At 41.8% G+C, this 20,620-nt stretch overlaps 1 protein-coding gene across 6 annotated transcripts in view; it reads left to right on the plus strand.

Annotated features, from left to right (window-relative positions):
• Positions 1-20,620, plus strand: part of vps13b (vacuolar protein sorting 13 homolog B) — a 752,723-nt gene that overhangs the window by 265,288 nt on the left and 466,815 nt on the right. For 5 of the 6 annotated variants that reach the window (XR_013547184.1, XM_078398050.1, XM_078398047.1 and 2 more), the window contains exon 19: positions 4,354-4,533. Coding sequence is in view for 5 of the 6 variants with exons in the window: in XM_078398050.1 (XP_078254176.1) it covers positions 4,354-4,533 (180 nt within the window). In the remaining variant the exon portion in view is untranslated. Of the gene's footprint in view, positions 1-4,353; positions 4,534-14,791; positions 15,068-20,620 lie in introns of those variants that run through there. The other variant, XM_078398051.1, reaches the window with a different exon arrangement.

The raw sequence follows: 20,620 nt of genomic DNA on the forward strand, positions 1-20,620 counted from the left end.
GCAATGAGACTTAGTTAGATTTGGTATCAGACTTGTAATTCAAAGTGACCTCATCCAAATTTTGGTCTGAGATAGATCAAGACTTCATTTCTGTTGTATAATTCTTTTCCAGTCTGAATTAAAGTTCAGAGGGGAAGTCTACCACATCTGAACTTCTCTGTCAAGCAATTACTCCTGATCTTCTACCTTTTCTCCATTGACCTGAGACTTTTCCCATGTGGGAGAAAAGACATTTGGACGGGTACATCGACAAGAAAGATTCAGAAGGATATGGGCAAACATGGGTAGGTGGGACTATTATAGATGGGGCATCTTAGTTGGGCCAGTTGGGCAGGTTGGGCCAAAGGGCCTATTTTCATGCTGTATAATTCTCTCGATCTCCAAAATATCATTTGAATGTACATCTCAATTGTCTTTCATCCTCTTTTGGCTAGTTCTGTATCCTAACAATAAGTAGTGTTAAAGGAAACTTCTCATTATATTTGTTTACTACTTTCCTTAAATCTGTCTCCTCTGGTTATTCACTGACACTGTTGCCAGAGGAAAGAGTTTCTCCTTTATTCTTTTAAAGCGTGCTTAATTTGAACACTTCCCATTCCCATACTGACCTTTCCGTCCTGGGCCTCCTCCATTGTCAGAGTGAGGCCAAACCCAAATTGGAGGAAAGGCACCTTATATTTCGCTTGGGCAGCTTGCAACCCAGCGGTATGAATATTGAATTATCTAAATTCAAGTAAATGTTGCATCACCTCTCTCTCCTTCCCTCCCCCACCATTGTCATTATACTAGTTTCACTATTGTCCTGTTGAGTTTCACTGTAGAAATTGTTATCACCTACCCCACAGCCAACAATGGACCATCGTGGGCTCCACCTTTCCTTGCGCATCGTTGCTTTTTGCATATCTTTCATTCATTTGTTCTATATATTTCTATAACACCGTCTACACCTCTCGATTCCCTTTGCTCTGACTCTCAGTGTGAAGAAGAGTCTTGACCCGAAACGTCACCTATTCCTTTTCTCCAGAGATGCTGCCTGACCCACTGAGTTACTCCAGCTTTTTGTGTCTATCTCTATTAAATCCATGCTTCACCTTCTCTGCTCCAATTCCAGTTTCCTTACTGTCTCCATGTAATTGGTATAACATCAAGTTTATTTATCTGGTGCAAGGACCCTACTAGAGAGAAATACATGCAGACATAGAACATAGAGCAGAACAGCACAGGGACATTGAACAGACCATTCTGCCCACAATCTCAGTACAGAACGTGATGCCAAGATAAACTAATTTCTGCCTGCACATGATCCATATCCCTCCATTTTCTGCATATCTATGTGCCTATCGGAATCTGTCTGAAATGTCCTATCATATCTGCCTCCACCATCTCCTGTGTTTCAGGTACTTAACGCCCACTGAGTTTAACAAAAAACCTGTCCCACACATCACCGTTAAACTTTGCCCCTCTCACATTAAAGCAATGCCCTCTAGTCTGACATTTCTACCCTGGGAAATGTTGAAATTCTGTGGGAAAATGTATTTTCTGCAAAGAGCATTAACTAGCTTGTTCAGTCTGCTGTGTAACATAATGATGAAAATAAATTAGCCTGGACTATTAGAGTTATAAGATACAATTTATAGTCATTCCTGATAGTGCACCAATGATATCTATATGGAGTTTATTTACTAATAAATGATCGCTCTCAATAGTGGAGGCATAATGGCCCTGAAACTAGGCATTACCTCAGATTTGAAGCTAAATGTATGTCATACTTGTACCTAAAAGCAACTATGACCATTAAGGCTAAAATAATGGTCCTGCAGCTTCTGTGATTGCAGTGGGAATCATCTCAACTTTAGAGACTGATTATTCATTTACAGGAGCACAAGTTAGCCAGTTGGTTTCATTTGCTTACTCGCCGTGAGCTGCTAATGTTTAGTTTCGTTTATTTTCACGTGTATCAATGCACAGTGAAAAGATTTTTTGTTTATGTTCATAAGTTATAAGAGCAGGATTTTAGGCCATTTGGCCCATCAAATCTACTAAGCCATTCAATAATGGCTGATCTATCTTTCTCTCTCAACTCCATTCTCCTGCCTTCTCTCCATAATCTCTAGCACCCTTACTAATCAAGAATCTATTGATCTCCGACTTAAAAATACCCAATCAATTGGCATTCATTGCCGTCTGTGGCAATGATTTCCACAGATTCACCACCCTAGTTGTGTGCTTTCCAGTTATCGGAAAGACCACACATGATTAGAATCAAGCTGTCCACAGTGTACAGATATGGAGTTGTGGCGCGTCGGAAGAGGCCCGAAATAAAGGCGAGAAGCCGGGTATTTCGGGACGTTCTGTTTTATTATTCCTCAGTTATCAGACCGGTCAAGTCTGCTGGAATGGCTTCGCGCCCAAAACCTTGTCCTTATATACGTAGTACCGGACCGCCCCCCTGGACTGGTCCATTCCCGTGCCGAGTGGTCGGTAGTGGTATGGGCCGACCCTTGGGAGCCGCCACAGAGTAGAATTTTAAACGAGTGGAGTGATTGTAATAAATGATTGCAGATCCACTTCTGGGACCAGCACGCAGAGTCGCCTGATTTCTTGGGTGCTTTTCAATGTCATCTTAAGGTCCCAGAGGCAGCTTCCTAGTCACAGAGGAGTTGAAAGATGGGGTTTGTGGTGTGATGTGAGGGGAGGAAAGATAATTTTTTACACAGAGGGTGGTGAGTGCCTTGAATGCATTGCCTCGGATGGTGGTGGAGGCAGATACAATAGTGACATTTAAGAGACTTTTGGAAAGGCACATGCATAAGCATGGAATGGAGGATTGTGGATTATGTGCAGACAGCTAAGAGTTGGTCTTGGCATCATGCTCGGCGCGGATATTGTGGCCCCCATATCTGAGGAAGGATGAGGTACCATTGGAAAGAAGGTTTATGAGAATGATCCCAGGAATGATTGGGTTAACATATGATGAGCTTTTTACGGCATTGGGCCTGTATTCGCTGGAGTTTAGAATGATGAGGAGGGAGATTTCATTGAAACTTACCAAATAGTGAAATGCCTAGATTGAGTGGATGTAGAGAGGAAGTTTCCATTAGTGGGAGAGTCTAGGACCAGAGGCCATAGCCTCGGAATAAAAGGATGTACCTGTAGAAAGGAGATGAGATGAAATGTCTTTAGGTAGAGTGTTGAGAATCTGTAGATACTTTTACACAATCAATGGATATTTATAAGGCTGAGATTAGTACGGATGTCAAGAGAGGGCAGAGAATGGGGTTGAGAGGGAAGGATAAATAGGTCATGATTGAATGGAGGAATAGACCTGGTTGTCCGATTGGCCTAAAACTGCTCCTATGTACTTATGAACTTATGAAGGATTTGTTGCTGCACTGTACTCTTCAATGTTCTATTTCAAACTTACTTTTTCAGATGGCAGCCATCTTTTAAAAGCTGCAGGTTTGGTTTCTTAGTGGCCGAAGAACTTGACAGTAGAATGCGTGACACTTGATATGGTCATTCGCAATCAAATTTTATAAAATGGGCTTGAAACACATGTTAAGATGGCGTTTTTGAATCTTACATACTCATTGTGCAGACTGGTTGGTTGTATTCCAACCTTGCCTTGGGGCCTTTCTGGCTATAAAATGAGCACGATAGAACCCAATTTCCTCCAGGCCATGAGGTTCTCACTGACAATTTTTTGCTTCTGGCATGATCTACTAAATGAAAATCTGAATCCCATTTCAATGTTTTGTTATATTGTTGGTTTGCTGTGGCATCTGATATTGTGTATGCAGAAAAAGTTAAATTAATTATATTGGACGATATTATGTTCCTATCAAGTATCTCGTCACTTGCCAAGATTTCACACAACAAATTCTGTAGACCACTCCCGAAGGCTTTGCTGTACATTTTTATTACACTGGAATGACATACTAACTCTGAGGAATGACATGCTCTTCGCCTGAGGGAAATGAGTTTGTGTGAAATCAAATCAATTTCCAAATATCTTTGACTAGGCGATGTCCTTTGGAAATTCCAAATAAAAGAATGAAAACGTTCTCTGTGAAGGCGTTATTTCTCATAGCAACAATGGTCATGGATATTCTGTTGTGGGTTAAAAAATCCTTGTCGTCAGTGGGACAACATTTTCTTGGCTGATTTTTTATTGCAGTTGAGTATATTGAAGATGTTTGTCTCAAAATGTCATTTTACACCCAAGATTGGAGGTTAATAGTCCAATGCCTTTGTCTTGCTGGTTGGCATGTAGATAGTTTGCTTGCATTCGATTTGAGGTTTTAATGCTTTTAAAGAAAATTGTTGACAGTAATTTTTTTTAATCAAAATTAGGAAGAAGTGATGGGAGGAAGAAGAAATTGATTCCATTAATACAAGGACCTTCAGACACCAGAGAATTGCATAAGAGCAAATGGCTGAATGAAAGCAGGAAACCAGAGTCTCTTTTAGCTCCCGATCTGCTGGCTTTCACTATCCAGGTTCCTCTGCAAATGGACAGCTATCACAACTCTGGTAAGAATTAACTCCATAGATTTTTTTTCTCAATTGGAACACGTGTTGCTCAAGAATGACAGCCCAAATACAAATCGTACATATACTACATGGACAGAAGGAACTGCAGATGTTTACAAACAAAAAAGACACAAAGTGTTGGAGTAACTCAGCGATGTAATGGTATGAATATTGAATTCTCCAATTTTAGGTAACTAACCGATGGACGACTCATTTTCTTGCGCCATCCTCCTCTGCTCTGTGCTTGTGTTCCCTGCCCCTGGACTCGCACACATTTCTCCCCTTCCCCTTCCCCCTCCCCTTCCACCCCCTTCTGGCTTCACAATTTGCACCTCTTCCATTCTTATCTCACAACTTTTGTCTTTTCATCCATCGGCTTTGTCCAACCATCTACCCCCCTCACCTTTACCCAACTATCACTCATCAGGCTTTGTCCTACCCTTCCTCTCTTCTAGCTGTCTTCCTCATCCCACAACAATCAGTCTGAAGAAGGGTCCCGAACTGAAACCTTGCCTGTCCATGTTCTCCAGAGATGCTGCCTGACCTGCTGAGTTCCTCCAGCATTTTTTGTCTTTTGTCATACATATGCTACAGTCTTCTGATGAAATAATGAAAAAAAGACTACACTGATCATAATTACACTTAACTATGCCCAAAATTATTGAGTAAGCAGGTCCACAGGAGAATATAATTGCTCTCCTTTTGCATTACCATGCATGTTTACTCTTTCCCATTAACACTTGTTAAAGAAGAGAACAGCTGGGATGAATTTTACTCTTTTAAGATTAAAAAAAATAATTACCAGCTCATGTACAATATGTGACTCTTGAATCTTAAGTTTTTAATTATTTGATATGGACAATGTAAGTGTTACTTAAATTGCAAATGATTGTGAAAATCAAATTAGGTTTTTAGGGGATTAAATACTTAGAGGCATCAATGTTGTAGCCCATTTTGGGAAGTAACCTTGTAACAGTTGAGAACCATGTTTTAAAAGAATGATGAAGGGCGTGCAGCGTAGGTTCACTAGGTTAATTCCCGGAATGGCGGGACTGTCGTATGTTGAAAGGCTGGAGCGATTGGGCTTGTATACACTGGAATTTAGAAGGATGAGGGGGGATCTTATTGAAACATATAAGATAATTAGGGGATTGGACACATTAGAGGCAGGAAACATGTTCCCAATGTTGGGGGAGTCCAGAACAAGGGGCCACAGTTTAAGAATAAGGGGTAGGCCATTTAGAACGGAGATGAGGAAGAACTTTTTCAGTCAGAGAGTGGTGAAGGTGTGGAATTCTCTGCCTCGGAAGGCAGTGGAGGCCAGTTTGTTGGATGCTTTCAAGAGAGAGCTGGATAGAGCTCTTAAGGATAGCGGAGTGAGGGGGTATGGGGAGAAGGCAGGAACGGGGTACTGATTGAGAGTGATCAGCCATGGTCGCATTGAATGGCGGTGCTGGCTCGAAGGGCTGAATGGCCTACTCCTGCACCTATTGTCTATTGTCTATTGTCTATAAAGTGTGAGCTCAGCAAAATTAATGTTAGTATTGAATAAAACTTAAAATGGTGGAAACATTTGACACAGCAACGATGGAGAGAATTAATCTCTGTGATCTTTCATCACAATGGACACCATTTCAACTAGCTTTATTATTGTTCTGAAAGCTTTGTACTCGATGTGAAGAGGGAATGTAGAGGTTTGTAGATTAATTGGCTTCGGTAAAATTGTAAATTCTCACTAGTGTGTGTAGGATAGTGTTAGTGTGTGGGGATCGCTGGTCGGCACGGATTTGGTGGGCAGAAGGGCCTGTTTCGGCGCTGTATCTCCAAACTAAACTAAACTAAAGTAGTAAATCGACTCTCAGCAATGGTAAACATGGAAGCATAGAATTGACTTAAGCACTTCCTGTCCTTGATTGTCGTTCGAAGACCTGCCTTTCTTCTCTGAGTATTGACTATTGTAACCCAATCAATGATTTATTAAGTTCTAGCATGATCTCTCTACTTCTTCATTATGTTCCCGTTTTTATAAATCCAGATAACCCGTACACAGCATTTTGCTTCGCACTTCTACGCATTCAACTCAATTTGTTTTCCTTGTGACAATTTGGAAGTGGGCAATCCAAATATCGTTTGCGGTAAAAGCTTTTGGGTGGAAAAGGCACCCCATTCGAGCAACAGCAGATAAAGGCAATGACTAGAAGAGAAAATACAAGTTTCTCATTGTTCGTTGCATATTTTCTATGTTTGGCCTTTGATTGCCCTCTCATGAGCACAAATTCCCATGTGCTGATGTAGCTTCAACACATGACGAAGGCCAGCCAATTCACTCAGGAGTGTTAATTGCAACTTTTATTTTTCCACAGCTATCTGGCACAAAAACTACAGTCTAGAAATTATTGCAATGGCTTCAAAGAGCTGAACTCTGTTTGAAATTTGCAGATCTCTTTTAAGAAAGTTTAGATGGACTACACATGAAATGCAGTTATTGTTGGTGAATGCAAGAGTGGCTTAAATGAGTTTTGGCACATGAGTTTGTAGTAATTTAATCAGATGCTTCGTTAATCCAGTCTGAGTTTTGCTTTCTCTTTAATGGATAGACTAACGAATGGAGCTTTAATAGACAATAGACAATAGGTGCAGGAGTAGGCCATTCAGCCCTTCGAGCCAGCACCGCCATTCAATGCGATCATGGCTGATCACTCTCAATCAGTACCCCGTTCCTGCCTTCTCCCCATACCCCCTCACTCCGCTATCCTTAAGAGCTCTATCCAGCTCTCTCTTGAAAGCATCCAACGAACTGGCCTCCACTGCCTTCTGAGGCAGAGAATTCCACACCTTCACCACTCTGACTGAAAAAGTTCTTCCTCATCTCCGTTCTAAATGGCCTACCCCTTATTCTTAAACTGTGGCCCCTTGTTCTGGACTCCCCCAACATTGGGAACATGTTTCCTGCCTCTTATGTGTCCAATCCCCTAATTAACTTATATGTTTCAATAAGATCCCCCCTCATCCTTCTAAATTCCAGTGTATACAAGCCCAATCGCTCCAGCCTTTCAACATACGACAGTCCCGCCATTCCGGGAATTAACCTAGTGAACCTACGCTGCACGCCCTCCATAGCAAGAATATCCTTCCTCAAATTTGGAGACCAAAACTGCACACAGTACTCCAGGTGCGGTTTCACCAGGGCCCGGTACAACTGTAGAAGGACCTCTTTGCTCCTATACTCAACTCCTCTTATCATATCATATCATATATATACAGCCGGAAACAGGCCTTTTCGGCCCTCCAAGTCCGTGCCGCCCAGTGATCCCCGTACATTAACACTATCCTACACCCACTAGGGACAATTTTTACATTTACCCAGCCAATTAACCTACATACCTGTACGTCTTTGGAGTGTGGGAGGAAACCGAAGATCTCGGAGAAAACCCACGCAGGTCACGGGGAGAACGTACAAACTCCTTACAGTGCAGCACCCGTAGTCAGGATCGAACCTGAGTCTCCGGCGCTGCATTCGCTGTAAAGCAGCAACTCTACCGCTGCGCTACCGTGCCGCCCTCTTGTTACGAAGGCCAACATTCCATTGGCTTTCTTCACTGCCTGCTGTACCTGCATGCTTCCTTTCATTGACTGATGCACTAGGACACCCAGATCTCGTTGAACTCCCCCTCCTCCTAGCTTGACACCATTCAGATAATATTTAATCACAGACTGTTAATAATAAATAAGATTTGTTTCATTATGGAAGCCCATATAATAGTTCTTGAGAGATATCTCCAAGAGAGCAATTGTCTCAATGTTGAAATGCTATCTCAATCCTGTTCCATCCACTTATATCCCTCCTTCTGGTTTTACATCTTACTCCTCTTCTCTCCTTATCTAACACCCTTTTGTATCCTTTTCTTCGCGAGTTTCTGCCCATCCATTTGCCAATATATCCCCCTCACTCCACACCAACTGACCTGCATCTACCTGTCATTTACCAGGCTTTGTCCTGCCCCCATCTCTTTTACAGTTTTCTCCCTCCCGACTACAATCTGAAGAGGTGTCTTGACCCGAAACGTCCCCTGTTCATTTCCATCCCCAGATGCTGCCAGATCCACTGAGTTCCTCCAGCACTTTGTGTTTTACTCATATCTATATCCTTGCCTGCTTTTGGTTTGAGTTAAAGATTAAAACATTTAAAAATCCAAAGAAATACAGTTTAGTTCTTGAGCTGCAGCTCAAGGAATTGCCAACAATTTTGCTTTTTACTCTTTGATAATTTTCCGCATTTCCTGCTTTTATATTATATTTTCAGCATCTGTAGTTTAAAAAAAAAAGTTCAGTTGGGGAAAACTGATATTGGGCTGCAGAAATACTCTGATGCACAATAGATGTTTGTATTTTATTTGAATCCATAAACAAATTAATTGGATTCAGAACTGCAATTAATTGGATTCAGTTCGCCCTGTTTCAAACTCAGGAAAGCCAGTCGAGCCTGAAGAAACACGCAAAAAGTCAGAAGGGTGGTTTACTGGTGGACATAATTTTTGCAGATAATATTTTGAATATGAAAATCTAAGGAAATCAAGACTTCTTGCATTTCACAAGGAGTTCTGATCAGATGGAACCCAAGAGCATAGTGGCGTAGATGGTGGAGCTACTGCCTCACAGTGCCATGGAGCTGTCCAATCCTGACCCCAGGTGCTGTCTGTCAGCACATTCTCCCTGTGACCTTGGGGGTTTCCTCCGGGTGCTCTGGTTTCGCCCGCATTTCAAATACGTGCATCTTTATAGATTAAATGGCCGCTGTAAATTGTCCCTAGTGTGTAGGAAGTGGATGAGAAAGCAGGATAACATAGATCTAGTGTAAGCGGGTGATCAATCGTTAATGTGGACTCAATGGACAAAGGGTCTGTTTTCATGCTGTCTCTACAAATTAAACTAGACTAAATAGAGAAGAGGTGGAACGATATGTGGAAGCATAGATTTGACACTGACTATGACCAGATATAGCAGAACCACCATCTCTCTCCTTTTCCAGCTTTCTTCGCGCCCTGTACAATCATCTGAAGTCGGGTCTCGACCCGAAACGTCACCTATCTGTGTTCTCCAGAGACGCTGCCTGACCCGCTGAGCTACTCCAGCACTTTGTGTCCTTTAAAGAAAAAGGAATGCTGAGTTCCAGTGCCAAATCAGTAAAGTACAAAATTGAGGCAATCATACTGAAGCTATTTGGTGTTCTTGTTTAGGCTGTTTTCTGAATACCGCATGCTGTTCTGGTCACCATAAGGCAGATTTGTAATTGCAGTGTTGGGATTAATCAGCACAGCATTTGGAAATGTTGGACTCGACATCCAGAAAAGAGGTCAATATTTATAGATATCCTTTATCCTGAGCACCATTTAATTTGAATCACAATTTGGCGGTAAGGAAGATTGATCTGAAGAAGTGTCCGATCGCAGGTGATGGCTAGATTAAACAAAAGTGGAGGCAGAAACCCAGGCCGTTTAAACTTAATAGAAAACATACACTAGGTTTTTCTAGGATGGATGCCCTGATCTTCTTTTAAAAATTGGGGTCGTGATGCCAATTCTGCACTTACTTCCCAACTCAAAGGAGCCTTATTCAGCAGTCGTATTCTGCTATGACTGGGCTGTTTGCTGGGGTTTAAAGGGCTCTAAAAGTTAACCATGCTGTTTTGAAACGGTAGTTGTACATAAGCCAGGCCAGGTTGGCTGCAGGTTTCTTATTCTGAAACATGTTGGATGTTTATTACAATAAGCAGTTTGCAATGCCATTTTTTCCCTAGATTTAATGAACATAAAATCCCACAAACTTACCATGGTGGTTGGTACTTAAACATTATAAATGATAGGTTGCCCAACTTTTTAGCTGCAGAGTGAATGGAAATCTGATGCAAAGATTGATATGCTTGATTGAAATAGTTAATGGCTCTATGAAGCACTGCAGCACAGAAGCATTACTTAACTTCTCACAACAGGGCCATTAGCAGGATCTTTGACTCTAATAAATGTAACAGCTAATGTCAGTTACATAAGGAAAATTAGGCAGTTTAAACATTTCCTACTGAACGCTAGCCAGACTGGATTGTATTTTGTTAATATTTGTGATATTTTAAAATATTTTTCTCACTTTTTCCTCACCTCTCTTTTCTACTGTTCCTCTCTTTGCAAAGATGAGGAAGGGTTGAAGCACATGTTAGATATGATCAGATATGGCAAGAATTGTTGGAGCAAGCAACATTGTTATTTCATGTAGTCTGAAGGGTTCTACCCGAAATGTCACCATGTTCTCCAGAGATGATGCCTGACTCGCTGAGTTACTCCAGCACTTTGTGTCTTTTTGTTACTTCATCATTGGAGACGACTTGTTTTATAGCAGTAGTTTTGTTTCAGTTCAGTGATCCATCCAGCTAATGTTTGTACCCTTCCAAACTTTCTTCCATTGCCTCACTCTCCCCTTCCGCAATAGGCCAGTCTTTCAAATGATTTTGGAACAAGTTTTGAAATCAAAAGTATCTTTTCACTCTGGTTCACTTTTGGATGTCCTTCATAGTACTCTGTATAAATGTAAGTTCCTTCTTCCTTTTATAGCTCTATATCTCACTTTTCCAAATGGGATCTTATCTAGCTCTTTTAAAAATAAGCCTGTCATAGTAATTTGTTCCACAATTTCACAGCAATACAACAATGCTTTGGGCAAGCAGTGGAACATACTACTTTAAAAACATGAATGACAGCTGGAACAAATTTCCAGATATGTGGTCATGACTAGGGTAGCGGACAGATTGAAGAAATTGTTGAATGTGACAATGGGAAGATGGTCAGTTTGGGATTCAAGAGGTGACGTTTGGAAAGATGGCACCTATTGAGTTTAATGGCCGCTCTACACAACAATTGCTCAAAAGTGCCGGAAATGATCCAATTGCACACCTAGTTCAACTAACGCAGGCACAATGCAGCCTAATTGCCCCATTAATTCACTCCCTTTCCCACCCATTCCCTTAACCTCCCCCCCCAGTTACACACCTCTTCGCAAAGGCTCAAATGCAGAAAAAAGAGTGTGCAAGCAAACACGATATAAATGTAGGATTTACATTTGTAATCCAAACATGCAAAGTGCCATGGCAATGATGATATCCTCAATTTTGAAAAAAAACCTTGGTTTCATTAAAAATCTGTGAAAGTTATTCCAATTTGCCGTGACACATTTCCGAAGCTTTCCCCTGAGATTGTATCAAGCGCTGTTGTTTTGTAATTGCTGCCAGTTTTTCTACTTGCTCCCACCGGAGTTCTGCTTAAACGAGGGGGGGAGAAAAAATTATCCTCCCGATGACAGAGTTGCCTGGATGATTTCATGCTTGTAGCATTTGTTCACGGGAATTTGTGAAAAATGTAACTGCAGCAGGGCAGTGAAACAATTAATGGTACTTTTAGTTTTAGACGTTGTGCCGCGGAATGAATGAAGAAATGCAGGTGTTCTACTGACTTGGTCCAGTGGGATTTTATGATGGTAGATTTTAAGAAGAAAGTACATGTGTTTGCAGAGTAAAGCAACAGCTGTCAAAGATTTATGCCTTTGTCAGAACTGTAAGATTTAAAAATGTAACATTTAATAAAAATACATGGAAAGCAGAACAAATTTTAAAGATGTTAGTTATGAACTTTTGGTTTGATCTCTTTACCATAGCAGCAACTTGTGGGAATATAGAATCGGATTGCTGTACTATCTTAATTCAAACATGGTAAGTGGGATTATATGAGAAAAAGAGTCACAGGATCCTTTTTATTACTTAGTAGCTTGTGGGGGACCACACTCGAACACATAATTACTTTAAAAGCCCTTTTGTTAGTCTATAAGAATGATTACAAGTCCAGTGGGAGGTAAGAACCTGACCAAGTAGGTGATGTACGAAATAGTCTTTAACCATTATGTTGAATCCCAGTCATGTTCTTGGTTTTCTTGGTTTTCTTCTTTTTTGGACGCTTGAAACAAAAATAGAGTCATAGAGTTGTACAGCAAGGAAATTGCCAATGTCGATTGCTAGTTCCATCTGCCAGCATTTGGCCCATATCACTCTAAAACTTTCCTATCCATCAACCTGTCCAATTACTTTTAAATGTTGTGATAAAATCTGCCTCAACTGCCTTCTCTAGCAGCTTATTCCCGAACAAATCAGGTCTTACAAAGGATGACCAAGGAAGGGTGGAGCTCATAATGGCCCATTATTGGCTGGGGTAGAGGGATACAGGAGGGGATACTAGTAAGATGTTGGGGGGAGGGGGAGGGGGAGGGGGTGGGGGTGGGAAGGAAATGCAGGGGTTACTTAAAATTATAGAAATCAATGTTCATACTTCTGGGTTGTAAGCTGCCCATATTAAGAATACTCGTAATCCTTTAGGGTGGAATAGACATATAGCTGATTGAACTGCTGCCTCACCCAGAATTAATCCGGAACTTGGTTAAGTTTGTAAACTTGGGAAAGCAGCCAACATCATTAAGGTCTGCATACACTCCAATCGTTCCTTCTCCCCTCTCCCATTGGACAGAAGATACAAAAGCTTGAATGTATATACGAGATTTAGGAACAGCTTCTTTCCCGCTGTTATCAGTTTCTTGAATGGACTGCTCAAATGCTTAGGATGTCTCCCAGATCCTCCAACCTATCTTGCTGCGGCCCTTACACTTTAATTTTTTTAACCTGCACTTTCTCCATTGCGGTAACATTACATTCTGCACTACTGCACTCGTGAATGGCAACAAAGATAATGCCACTGTGGTTCCATATCCCACTGTTCTTGATCTTCTAGCATTGTTCTGTCTAATTTATCTTGCCTCTCATTATTCCTAACTGTTTATTTCTGATAAATACGTTCTGTGTAATATCAAGTCATTCCAGTAGGCATCCAGTCAGTGACATTCTACCAGCTTTTCATGTCGTGTTCAAATAGAAAACTGCTGGAAGAATTCGGTGGGTCAAGCAGCACCGGTGAAGGCAATGACTGTAGGCCTTCGTGGCCACACATGCTGCTTGACCAGCTGAATTTCTCCAGCAGTTCTGTTTTGTGCTCCAGATTCCGGCGTCTGCAGGCTCTTTTGTTTGCTGCACTGGGAATTGTTGGGAATTTAATGCGTATATAAAAGTATATTATTTTAGTATTGCCTGTCATTGCATAGATTGTGGTACATACCATAAAGAGCTGTTTAGGAGCAATGTTTATGTCTTTAAATTCTAATCCTTTTTAATAAATCAAAAATTCTGTAAAATAGCTACAACCAATAAAACAGTGAAGCACGTGCTTGTGTCAATTTCCAGTAAGAGGTAATACCAAAGAAAATAAATCTATTAACTAAGTATCTTTCTATAGTAGCAACTTTATTTTAATTACTGAATACATTACTTTTAATTCGGCGAAACCAAGCACAGGCTCGGCGATCGCTTCGCTGAACACCTGCGCTCGGTCCGCATTAACCAAACTGATCTCCCAGTGGCCGAGCACTTCAACTCCCCCTCCCATTCCCAGTCTGGCCTTTCTGTCATGGGCCTCCTCCAGTGCCACAGTGAGGCTCACCGGAAATTGGAGGAACAGCACCTCATATTTCACCTGGGCAGTTTGCAGCCCAGTGGTATGAACATCGACGTCTCCAACTTTAGATAGTTCCTCTGTCCCTCCCATCCCCTCCTCCTTCCCAGATCGCCCTCTATCTTCCTGTCTCCACCTATATCCTTCCTTTGTCCCGCCCCCCTGACATCAGTCTGAAGAAAGGTCTCGACCCGAAACATCACCCATTCCTTCTCTCCCGAGATGCTGCCTGACCTGCTGAGTTACTCCAGCATTTTGTGAATAAATACCTTCGATTTTTAATTATGAGATGCTTTCTGAGCCGCTGAGTTATTCTTGCAGTTTGTTTTTCCCAGCATCTGCAGTCTCTTATGTCCTCAGAACACTAGTGTGAGCATTGCACAAACCTGATTAAATTCTGTGAACAATAAAGCTACATTTGAGGTTGTGCATTTGATAAATCTTTACGTTACTTACTGATATAAGCCATTTCAAAAAAAAAGAAAATACAGTGCCCTCCAAAATGTTTGGGACAAAGACCCATCATTTATTTATTTGCCTCTGTCCTCCACAATTTGAGATTTGTAATAGAAAAAAATCACATATGGTTAAAGAGCACATTGTCAGATTTTATTCAGGGGTATTTTTTTTACATTTTGGTGTTTACTCATCGTCCCCCATTTCAGGGCACCATAATGTTTGGAACCTCCGCAGCTGATGACAGAAGAATTCTCTTTGTAATAAAGAAAACCCCCCAAACACCTGTCCGACAGATCAGAAACACTCTTCAGGAGTCAGGTGTGGATTTGTCAATAACCACTGTTCGCAGAAGACTTCATGAACAGAAATACAGAGGCTACACTGCAAGATGCACACCACTGGTTAGCCGCAAAAATAGGATGGCTGGGTTACAGTTTGCCATAAGTACTTAAAAGAGCAACCACAGTTCTGGAAAAAGGTCTTGTGGGCAGAAAAGATAAAGATTGACTTTTATCAGAATGATGGCAAGAGCAAAGTATGGAGGAGAGAAGGAACTGCCCAAGATCCAAAACATACCACCTCATGGTGTTATGGCCTGTGCATGTGTGGCTGCTGAAGGTACTGTCTCACTTATCTTCATTGATGATACAACTGCTGATGGTAGTAGCATAATGAATTCTGAAGTGTATAGACACATCCTATCTGCTCAAGTTCAAACAAATGCCTCAAAACTAATTGGCTGGCGGTTGATTCTACAGCAAGACAATGATCCCAAACATATTGCGAAAGCATCAAAGGAGTTTTTCAAAGCTAAAAAATGGTCAATTCTTGAGTGGCCAAGTCAATCACCCGATCTGAACCCAATTGAGCATGCCTTTTATATGCTGAAGAGAAAACTGAAGGGGACTAGCCCCCAAAACAAGCATAAGCTGAAGATGGCTGCAATACAGGCCTGACAGAGCATCACCAGAGAAGACACCCAGATTCATGATGTTCATGAATCGCAGACTTCAAGCAGTCATTGCATGCAAAAGGATATGCAACAAAATACTAAGCATGACTACTTTCATTTACATGACATTGCTGTGTCCCAAACATTATGGTGCCCTGAAATTGGGGGACTATGTATAAACACTGCTGTAATTTCTACCCGGTGGAACCAAAATGTATAAAAATGGCGTTGATTAAAATCTGACAATGTCTACTTTAACCACATGTGATTTTGTCTAGTACAAATCTCAAATTGTAGAGTACAGAGACAAATAAATAAATGATGGGTCTTTGTCTCAAACATTATGGAGGGCAAATTATGAACATATTATGTTCAAAATATTGAAAGTATTTAATTGTAAATGGATTTATGCAGAGTTGAGGGCAAGATAGAGTTATAGAGCATGGAATCAGGCCCTTCGGCCAAACTCGCCCATGACGATCAGGATACTCCATCTACACAAGTCCCACCAGCCTGTATGTGATCCATATACCACTAAACTTTTCCTATCCATGTACAGTGCATTCAGAAAGTATTCAGACCCCTTCACTTTTTCCCCATTTTGCTATGTTACAGCCTTATTTAAAAATGGAATAAATTCATTTTTTTATCATCAATGTACACACAAGACCCCATAATAAAAAAGCGAAAACAGGTGTTTAGAAATTTTTGCAAAGTAATTAAAAAGAAATAACTGAAATATCACATTTTGCATAAGTATTCAGACCCTTTGCTATGACACTCAAAATTGAGCTTGGGTTCATCTTGTTTCCATTGATTATCCTTGAGATGTTTGTACAACTTGAATGGAGTCCACCAGTGGTAAATTAAATTGATTGGACATGATTTGGCGCACACCTGTCTATATGGACTCAACAGTGCCCGGTGCAGCTCGGCTACGGGGCTTAACATCCCGGTGCAGCTCGGCTGCGGGGCTTTTCATCGCTGGTGCGGCTCGACTGCGGACTTAACAGTGCCCGGTGCAGCTCGGCTGCGGAGCTGAACACCGCCCGGTGCAGCTCGACTGCGGGGCTTTTCATCGCTGGACTGCGGACTTAACAGTGCCCGGTGCGGCTCGACCACGGGACTTAGCTGCGCAAGGCTTGGTCGCGGGCCTTTCATCGCCCGGTTCGGCCGCGGGACGTTTCAGCGCCCGGTGCGGGGACTGTGCGGGTTGGTCGGGGACGAGCTGTCTGTCCGTGGGCGTGGGGAAGAGAGGGGAAGTTTTGTTGCCTCCATCACAGTGAGGGGGTGTTTGGAGTCACTGTGATGGACGTTTGTGTTGGGGTTATGTGTCTTGTGTTCTTTTTTTTTTTTTCTGTGACTGCTATGTAGTTTCGTTCGGTACTTCGGTACCGAACGACAAATAAAGCTCTGTTATATAAGGTCCCACAGTTGACAGTGCATGTCAGAGTCAAAACCAAGCCATGAAGACGACGGAATTGTCCATAGACCTCCGAGAGAGAATTGTGTTGAGACACAGATCTGGGGAAGGGTATACAACAATTGCAGGTCCCGAAGAGCACAGTTGCCTCCGTCATTCTTAAATGGAAGAACTTTGGAACCACCAGGACTCTTCATAGAGCTGGCCACCCGACCAAACTGAGCAATCGGGGGAAAAGGACCTTGGACAGGGAGGTGACCAAGAACCCGATGGTCACTCTGACACAGCTCCAGAGTTCCTCTGTGAAGAGAGGGGGAACCTTCCAGAAGGACAACTATATCTGCAGCACTCCATCAATCAGGCTTTTATGGTAGTGTGGACAGACGGAAGCCACTCTTCAGTAAAAGGCACATGACAGCCCGCTTGGAGTTTGCCAAAAGGCACCTAAAGGACTCTCAGACCATGAGAAACAAGACTCTCTGGTCTGATGAAACCAAGATTGAACTCTTTGGCTTGAATGCCAAGCGTCACATCTCATCACCTGGCCAATACCATACCTACGGTGAAGCATGGTGGTGGCAGCATCATGCTGTGGGGATGTATTTCAGCGGCAGGAACTGGGCGACTAGTCAGGATCAAGGGAAAGATGAACGGAGCAAAGTACAGAGAGATCCTTGATGTTAACCTACTCCAGAGCGTTCTGGACCTTAGACTGGGGTGGAGGGTCACCTTCCAACAGGACAATGACCTGAAAACGCAGGAGTGGCTTCGTGACAAGTCTGAATGTCCTTGAATGGCCCAGCCAGAGCCCGGACTTGAACCCAATCGAACATCTCTGGAGGGACCTGACAATAGCTGTACATCTATGCTTCCCATCCAACCTGACACAGCTTGAAAGGATCTGCAGAGAAGAATGGGAGAAATTACCCAAATACAGGTGTGCCAAGCTTGTAGCGTCATACCCAAGAAGACTTGAGGTTGTAATGGCTGCCAAAGGTGCCTCAACAAAATACTAAGTAAAGGGTCTGAATACTTATGTAAATGTGATATTTCAGTCATTTCTTTTTAATTACTTTGCAAAAATTTCTAAACACCTGTTTTCACTTTTTTATTATGGGGTATTGTGTATAGATTGATGATTAAAAAAAAAGAATTTAATCCATTTTAAAATAAGGCTGTAACATAGCGAAATGTGGAAAAAGTGAAGGGGTCTGAATACTTTCTGAATGCACTGTATCTGTCCAAAAGCCTTTCAAAAGTTGTTATAGTACCTGCCTCAATTATATCCTCTGGCAGTTCGTTCCATATACCCACCACCCTCCGTGGTAAAGGTTGCCCCTCAGGATTCTATTTGAGATATTTTGGGACCTTGATATCACCTGCATTTACCATTTACCATTTTGGCTCAATTAGGTCATGTCATCGACAATATTATATTGAAGCTTAAACATTCGATTGCAATAAAAACAATGCAAAGTTGTCTTTGCTCCCAATACTGGTTGCTCTAATGATTGATATGGCAAAATGTATAATATTTATTCATTCTGACAGGGAAAAATGAACAGTAGAACAATTGTAGATTTTTATCATGTTTGCTGCTTATTAATTTATAAGGCAGCATATTTTGGTTGATATTGCAGTGAATAATTAAACAAGAATAGCCTGGATATGGTTTTGGAAATCTTGGGAAATGTGGAATGTAGCAGATTGGAAAGCTGAGATATTAGCCTCTGAGCAGCTGGAAAACTTTTCTTTCCTATCAACTACTGGCAGGGACTGAATTTGGAACAAGTGGATGGGATAAATCTAATTACTGCCTAAACTCATCAATCTCTGCAGCTGCAGCCTCCTAAATTATCAGCCCACTTATTTTCAGGATAATTTTCTTGAGTTGGACTTCACCATACGAAATGGACAGTGCAGTGGGACTTCCTGTTTCTCGGTCGAGTTGACTAATAATGGGTGGTCATGTTACTTCTTATTACAAGCAGTCCCAGTAATGGATAATGACTCCTTTTTTGTGACATCTTTGAGAAATTGTTATTGCTGTTTCACACATCCTCCTTATTTTCTGGCACTGAGCATTGCAATGTTGCTGCCTTTAGAATCGTGCCAATTAACAATTAAAGTTGACAATTAAATGCATCCTTATGCTTTTGTCATTTGGATTATGACTTTTTTAGTTTAGTGTAGTCTTGAGATACATCGTGGAAACAGGCCCTTTGGCCCACAGAGTCCGCACCGACCAGCGATCCCCATACACTGTAGCACTATCCTACAGACACGAGGGACAATTTACAATTTTACCAAGTCAATTAACCTATAAACGTCTTTGGAGAGTAGGAGGAATCCGGAGCTTCTGGGAAAACCCATGCAGGTCATGGGGAGAATGTACAAACTCCAAACAGACAACACCCATAGTCAAGATCGAACCAAGTCTACCGCTGCGTCACCATGCCGCTCCAATTTACTTCCCTGTTATTTTCAATGACTCACTTAAATAGTTGGCTGAAATATATATTTGATGCATTTTACTTAAGCTTCAAACAATTGCTTTAATTTCAGTGCTTGGTGAAGGTGTTATTTGATGAACATTGGTGTCTGACTGGTTATCTTAAAAATACTTTCCATTGCAATGCCATCATAATATTCATATGTTCTACGAGCAGAAAGGGCCCATCAAATCTACTCTGTCATTCAATCATGGCTGATCTATCTTTCCCTCTTAACCCCATTCTCCTGCCTTTCCACATAACCCTAACACCCTTACTAATCAAGAATCTGTCAATATCCGCCTTAAAAATATCCATTGACTTAGCCTCCACAGCTGTCTGTGGCAATGAATTCCACAGATTCACCACCCTCTGGTCAGATCTAGAGATGATTCATAGCCCTGGTAATGGGGGACATTTTAAGAGCTTGTGATAATTACCAGGGCTATGAATCATCTATAGATCATACCAGATCGTTTAGTTTATTTAAGAGATACATCATGGAAATACATCCTTCGGCCCACCATGTCCATGCCCACCATCACTCGTTGTTCACACCTGTTCACACCAGTTCTATGTTATCCCACTTTTGCATCCACTCTTTGGGGCAATTTTACAGAGGCAAATTAACCTACAAACCCACATGTCTTTGGGATGTGGGAGGAAACTGGAGCACCCGGAGGAGACCAACATGGTCACAGGGAGAATTTACAAAGTCTGACAGCACCTGAGGTCAGTATCAAACCCAAATCTCAGGCGCTGTGAGGCAACAGGTCTACCAGCTGCACCCCTGTGCCACCCCTAGCATGACTGATTTCTTCCCCAGTGCATAAGTAAACCAGATGGGTTTTTATGACAGTCTGATAGTTTTGTTTTCAGCATTATTTTAGCTGGTTGTTTTTGTTTCAATTTTGGATTATTATCAACATTTAAATTCCTCAGCTGCCATGGTGTGATTTGAACTCCGGTCCTTGGCTCGTTTGTGCACTAGATTGCTGGCGTAGCAGTTTTAACTACTACTGTACCACCACACCCACACCTCATCTGCAATCAATCATTTTCACTGTGAAACTATTTAAATTCATTTGCCCAATGTGCTGGACTAACTTAGCGGGTCAGGCAGCATCTCTGGAGAACATGGTAGGTGACTTCTTGGGTCAGTCTGAAG

This window comes from Rhinoraja longicauda, chromosome 4, assembly GCF_053455715.1.
Source record: "Rhinoraja longicauda isolate Sanriku21f chromosome 4, sRhiLon1.1, whole genome shotgun sequence".
Taxonomy (NCBI): domain Eukaryota; kingdom Metazoa; phylum Chordata; class Chondrichthyes; order Rajiformes; family Arhynchobatidae; genus Rhinoraja; species Rhinoraja longicauda.